General features: G+C 36.5%; 1 protein-coding gene across 1 annotated transcript; it reads right to left on the reverse strand.

Annotated features, from left to right (window-relative positions):
- Positions 1 to 1,319: 1,319 nt before the first annotated feature.
- Positions 1,320 to 3,341, reverse strand: TRAM1L1 (translocation associated membrane protein 1 like 1). Its single transcript, XM_032146334.2, has one exon. The coding sequence runs from the start codon at positions 3,156 to 3,158 to the stop codon at positions 2,049 to 2,051; it is 1,110 nt and encodes a 369-aa protein (XP_032002225.1). The 5' UTR covers positions 3,159 to 3,341; the 3' UTR covers positions 1,320 to 2,048.
- Positions 3,342 to 7,081: the final 3,740 nt, after the last annotated feature.

Here is a 7,081-nt window from a genome sequence, read left to right on the forward strand (position 1 = left end):
CACACACACACACACACAAACAGGCTTTGCCTTTTTCCATGGGTGAAGCATGAAACCTGACTTACATCAATCAGCCCAGTATACTCCTTTATCAAATGACTTTACTAAAGGTAACTCCCATTGTCTTGGGAATTTTTGAAATTAGTTTTTTTTCTCTTTCTTTCCATCACAGGGTTAAAGAAACGAAGCCTAGAATAGCTTTCATTATTTGCTGCCATGAAGAACATAAAGCTAAGGGGTTAGAGCCAAGAAAAATCCTAGGGAAATTGATCTAAATCCTAATCACATCTATTGCTAAGCCAAATTTAACTCTTGGCATTGTGAATCATGTAACATAATATTTTTTCTGCAATTTATTTTTCCAGTTTGAGTCAGATCTGCACTTATTTGTAAAGAAGTATACAACATATAGGGCATTTGTTACCAGGAGTGGGGTTACAGGTAATGGGCTAGAATGGTTTTAAAAAAAGAACTCTCTGTCATACGAGAAGGTAAAAATCTTTGTTTTTCAGTTGCATAACAGTTGGTTTACTTTGGACCTTACAACATGTGCTACCAATATTACAGTATTCAGTAATCGAAAAAAATAGGTAAGATGATAGATTCTATATTTAAAAAAAAGATGAAATCTTGCTTTGATATTTACTTCTGAAAGCAGACAGAAAGGAATGTTTTACCAAGAGTGGCTCTTCTGTCTGTGATCTGTAATAAAAGTACTAAACTTAATTTTGAGGGCCCTCCATGCTTGGGAGAGTTGAATTACTTAAACCAAAGAGAGGGCTGGCTATAAAATATTTAGAAATGAGAGACATAGTAGGAGAAAATATAAAGGAAGAGGAAATATATGGCCTTCCCCTAGCATATTTGTAAAGTACTATCTTACTGAAAAATTATATAAACACATTATGGAAATAAAACTGAAATAAGGATTGAGAGGCAATACGTATACTCACCCACTAATTCCCATTGTTTCTATTGGCTTCTGCAAAGATACAGATTATATATATATGTGTATGTAAATAATCTTCAAAATATGTCTTATACAGATAAATGTTCCCCGATTAAAGATGAAAACAAATAATAACATTATTTTTCAAAAGCCTTTCATGTGACTATCTAATTTTCAACTTATTGAAGGTTGGTACATTACATGTTTTCCAAATGTAATTAGCTGACATTCTTTTTATACACATGCCAAGTATGATTTTTCAATCTGGTATACAAACAATATTTTTCTAAGATGCTGTAGCTAATGATCTTACAAGGCCTCATTAAGAATCATTTTTAATAAACATATATAAAAAAGACTAAGTCCAATGTCCTTTTTAAAGTAATATTTAATTTCATGAATTCCCATTTACAAGTGGAATAGACAGGAATGATTTTAATATTTGTATATTAATTAATGATATTTTGATGCAATATGTATGGCAATAAACCTCCATATGTGTTACCCATTAGTACTGTATTTTTTTAAATGGGGATGAAACACTAATAATCACTACCTGTAAAATTAAGAACATTTATTATTTTGGTGAGTTTACCAATCTTTTCTGAGTTGTAAATTCTTAAAAAATAAATTCTAACAATTACAGAATACTGATTTGACTTCCACCTTTTTCGTACTTTTATTTTACCCCAAAGCAAACATTAAACACATAATCTTGCTAGGACAGACCATCTTGTTGGTATTATGAAACACTGGTGGGAGTAAGAACTAGTATCATTGATATGCAAAATTGTGCAGTTATCTCTGCAAATCACTAGGAAAATGTTGAAAGGTTAAAAATCAAAACAAAATATAGTGGTGATCCCCAAAAGTATTTTGACATTATTTTGATGATGAGTAATTTAGTCTCAACCAAAATCTTTTTTTCCCATTCATAATAATCATCCTCCCCTCAAATGTCTTTTAAAAATACATGAGACCGTTCAATAACAAAAACCAAAGAGCACGAACTATTTTCAAAACAGAAAAATCTCTAGTGCTGAAAGAAATCTCAAAGAGCAGATTCCTTTGCAGACATTAATCAATGCGCTTGCAAATATTATGAAGATTTCTCTTTCCTCTTTGGCGGACAGTCTACTCTATTTGAAGTTTCCACTCCCACTCCGTTTTCTGTTCTTTTTTTACAAGATCTCGACCGTTTCTTCTTCATACATGAGGCCTGAATATTAGAATCTTCTACCCACCTCTGAAGCCAGAGAGTAATTAAGTTCCATGTTACGTAGGCTTGGATAGTGCAACTGGACGACAGAACAGCAATTTTAGCTGCCAACACATTTACATTTCCAGTAAGGGAATCAGGATTCCGATTCTGCGATCCAGCCAGGTGAAACCCAACAGTGAGTACGGAAACAATTAAAGTCACAAGTCTACCCAAGATAAACACAATTGCCCACAGAGATATGCCTTTCTGGTACTTTTCATCACTAAAGTAAAACAGGCCGCACATGTGGGAAAGTAATTCAACAAAATAATGCAGTACCAAAAGAAGAAGTCCCAAATGATTCAAGTACAAGAGATAAGCTCCAGTAATGTGGAAGAGGTGAAGACCAATGTAGACAAGTTGACGAGGGATGTCTTGTTTTTTGGTTTTCTGGAAGTAGAGTTCAGGAAAAGCATGAAACCAGTAAGCCAACTGGGATATGTAGAAAAACTTCATTTGAAATGTCATCATGCTATGGGGACGAGCCTTCCATATGAGAGTTGGGTCTGACAGGCAGTTTTCAGAGATTAAAATGAATGTGCCCCAAATACAAGAAAAAAAGTAGAACACACTAAACTGACCAGATTCGTTAAACTTGTTTTGTTTCGCTTTGGTGAACTGCATTCTCTTGTTAATTTTATCCAACACATATTCCTGAATTGTGGCATGAATGATGATTGCCACCAGCATGTAGAAGAAAACCGTGGCCAAATCTTTGACACCATAATAATAGAGGGACTTTGATCCCGTGGCTTGTTCCTCTGCTGCAGGGACAACAACACTGTGCTGAAGAGTGAGAAACACGATGGATGCTTCTGCTGTTCCCTCGAACACAAGCCCCAGCAGGAAGAACATCCCCACGCAGGAGACGATGTCTGCATGATTCTGCAGGATGAATTCCTGGCTCAGAACGGGGGGGTTCTTGGTGCTCTTCTTACGGAGCCCCATGGTGGCGCTTCCCGGATACTCACCGGCGAGCCGCAGCTGCCTCCCCCTGGCTGCTCCTCACAGCGCCGCTGCCACGGTAGCAGCTCCGGCGGCTCCACTTCCCATCCCGAAGTCAGTCCCGGGTCGCAGCGGCCGCCCAGAAAAAAAATAAATCAAAGGCGAGGGCCGAGCTGAGCTGAGCATGCGCACCAGGGGGACGGCGGAGGCAGGGAAGGAAATCGAGCGCCGCGCCCCTACCCGGCGCCAGGCCCGGGGTTGCGAGCGGTGATCTTCAACGTTGATCGTTACATCTTCAAACTCGCTGCCACCGCCAAGATGCTCCTGAATTCTTTTTTTTAGTGGCATCTTCATTAGTAATCATGATAAACCTATAGAGCTCTGGTTATTCTTCAGATCATTAATTATAACAACAATAGCATAATAATAACAGCAAACTCCCAGCACTACTTATCAGTTGCTGTGCTAAGCATTTCATTTATATTTATGAATTTAACTCTCTTGAAACACCCAATGAGGTAGATACTGTGATAATCTCCCCTCCCCCACCCCTTTTCAAGAGACAAAACACTGAGGCACAGAGAGGTTAAGTAATATGGCCAAATTCACTTCCCTAGTAAGGGTTAGAGCAAAGATTTAAATCCAGTCTGGCTCCAGAGCGCGTGTTTTTCACTATTAAGCTGTATCGTCTTTTACTGTAAATCAATTATACCTGGGAATATTTACTAGGTCAACAAGATAGCATATTAAAATTATTTCCCCTATTTGCAATAATAATAATGTTTGCAATGATAACGTCTAGCCAGTATTTTGAAAGACTATGTGGCAGTTAGAAGGAGAGATGTATTAGTTCATGGAAAGGTCTTTTGGCTACAAAGCTCAAAACTGAATTTCTTCATTATAACAGATAAGAACCTCATATGTCATTTGTGTAGGTTTTGCATATATGGAGGAATTGTGAATTGAAGTTTCCCAAGACTTCACAGAGGACTTGGAAACTTTCAAGATTGGAACAGCCAGAAAGTAGAATCCTCACTGAACACTTGTGACATTCAGACAAGATCCAAGGAAAACTACACTGTTTTAAGTAAGGCTAAACTTGCCCTAAGGATAAAGCTAATTCATGCTTATAAACACAAAGTTTATAAGAAGCCTTGAAAAGGTTAAGGTACTCTAGGACTGTCTACCAGAATGCCTACTTGTGGCCTCTAGGTGCATCGTTAGTATTATCATGAAAGGGTGGCTTAATGCTCCAAAAGTGGGATTTCTAGCAAACAAGACAGAAACTAAATGGCCTTTTATGACCTAGTATTAGAAGTCACATTATATAATTTTCAGTATCAAGGTAGGCACAAGCCTGTTTTACTTCAAGGTGGGGTGAGGATGGAGGGGAGGGTGTGGACCATACACATCAACTTTTAATGAGAAATGTACCTAGTATTTGCTAATTTTTTAAATAGCCACATCCTTTCCGTTGGGAATAAATTTTGTTTCCTCTGACATGAAATATACACTTTTTCCTTCCAATGCAAACAATAGTCTCATGTCAATATGGCATCAGGTTCAGGCTTCTTACACAGGATATTTTTGTAAGCTAAATCAGATCCAGGAGCAGATAAAGGAAAGTCCTATCCTTTGTTGCCCTTACTCTTGGTCTGAAGACTTGTGAACTAAAAGAATAAGGTTTTTGGCTCCTACACACCCAAAGCATAGGAAAAATGCAACAGACACTTCCATCTAAGAGTGAGAAAATGGATGCACACAGCAGTCAATAATCAATAATAACTATAAGATACATCCAGGTAAAGTTCCTAGATTTTGGTTTGAGTCCAATCTTCCTTTCTAGGAAATGGTGAAAGATTTTTTACCCTAAAACATGGATTAAATATTATAAGTTGATTTGTTTCTGTTTGTTGGCTTGCATATATTAAAAGATAAAAGACACTAGAAGCCAAATAGTGTTAACGTAATACTGTTAATCTTTGTCTTTGTCATGTAATAGTCATTGATTATAGAATTAATTATGGAGTATTAATTACACATTAATACTTCAAGGAATTAACATTGCATAAACAAGCTTACAGGTGGAATCAACAGAAAAACATATGAATCAGTTTCTGATTATCCTCAATCTTTTCTTGGTCTCATGTATTCAGATGATTGCCAGGCATTGGTCGAATTATCTATTTAAAATGCTGTATTGATTTTGTTATAAGAAACATTTGATTTAAAAATATCAATAAAAGTTCTCACTATAGTTAAGGTACTGTATTTCAAATAGGTGTTAATAATTAGTTCTTGCTGTTAGCTATGCAATACAACCTTTTGATGTCTGTGTTTTATAACTCAATATTATTTATACGAATAGCTTAGCTATAAAAAGCTCTTTTAAATTAGTTATTTGTCTTTTAAAATAATTACCTTAAAATATAAACTGACATTGATTCTGATTTTGCTAAAATAGTAAAGTACAGAAGAAACATTATAATACAGAGGTAGCCTCACTTTTCAATATTTTTATATCTAAGAATAATATAGTGTTTCCCTAAAGGTAAACTTCCAAGGAAATTTTTTACTTCTAATACACTTCTATTTTAATCTTTGAAACTGTGCTTGAAAACATATGCTCAGAGACTAATAATCCTTATACATAGCTAGTTTATATGATTCATTTAGATAGTCTGGAAATAAAGCACGTGTTTCTCTTTAATTACTTGGAAATTAATAAGAAGTATTAGAACTATTAAAAATTAAATTATAATTGCCAAAGTATTTTTGGCAAACTTTAAACAGATGGGTATTTTATACTGTCCTTTCTCTATTTTTTTGCGACGGAGTCTCGCTCTGTCACCAGGTTGGAGTGCAGTGGCGCTATCTCAGCTAACTGCAACCTCCACCTCCGGAATTCCAGTGATTCTCCTGCCTCAGCCTCCCTAGGAGCTGGGACTACAGGTGTGTACCACCACGCCCAGCTAATTTTTGTATTTTTAGTAGAGACTGGGTCTCACCATGTTGGCCAGGATGGTCTTGATCTCTTCCCAAACTATTTTCTGGCTAGGCATGGTGGCTCACGCCTCTCCTCCCAAACTATTTTCTGGCTAGGCATGGTGGCTCACGCCTGTAATCCCAGCACTTTGGGAGGCTGAGGCAGCTGGATCACCTGAAGTCAGGAGTTCGAGACCAGCCTGGCCAACTTGGTGAAACCTCTTCTCTATTAAATATACAAAATTAACCAGGCGTGGTGGCACACGCCTATAATCCCAGCTATTTGGGATGCTGAGACAGGAGAATCACTTGAACCCGAGAGGTGGAGGTTGCAGTGAGCCGAGATCACAACGTTGTACTCCAGCCTGGGCAGAAAGTGAAACTCCATCTCAAAAAAAAAAACAAAACAAAAAACAACAAAAAAAACCTTTTTCCAAAGTGGTTACAATAAAGTTTGGTTACCTTGTCCACATTCTCACCAGTAGTTAGTAGAATCAAACATTTTAAAATTTAGCCATTCTTTGATGTTATTTAGTGATATCTCATTGTCATTTTTACCTTATTTCACATCAGAATAAGTTTTACCAATTAGATTACAATGTACTCAGAAAAATCTAGAAATAACAGAGTTCCATTTTCACATCCTATAACTTTAAATGCTTACCTCACTTGGTGATCTTTTCCATATCCTTCCTTTCTGTATTTGAGAGCATGTGATAATTTATTTCTACTGGCAGACATATATGATGAGTATAACTAGAGTTAAAAAGCTGCATATACACACACATGCAGAGGTACACAGGTGCATTCATTTATAAATACATAGCATACACTCATAAATATGTAGTATTAGTAGTTAGCTTTATTATTTTATTTATTCCTTTGTCTATGCAAACATATTTATTGAATATTTTTTTCTGCCAAAGATTCTGTGTACCCTG

Source organism: Hylobates moloch, unplaced genomic scaffold (genome assembly GCF_009828535.3).
Source record: "Hylobates moloch isolate HMO894 unplaced genomic scaffold, HMol_V3 SCAFFOLD_3, whole genome shotgun sequence".
NCBI lineage: Eukaryota > Metazoa > Chordata > Mammalia > Primates > Hylobatidae > Hylobates > Hylobates moloch.

What these genes read in the sequence shown, in the direction of transcription:
- TRAM1L1 (XM_032146334.2), bottom strand. Translation starts at nt 3,158, where the DNA reads ATGGGGCTCCGTAAGAAGAGCACCAAGAACCCCCCCGTTCTGAGCCAG.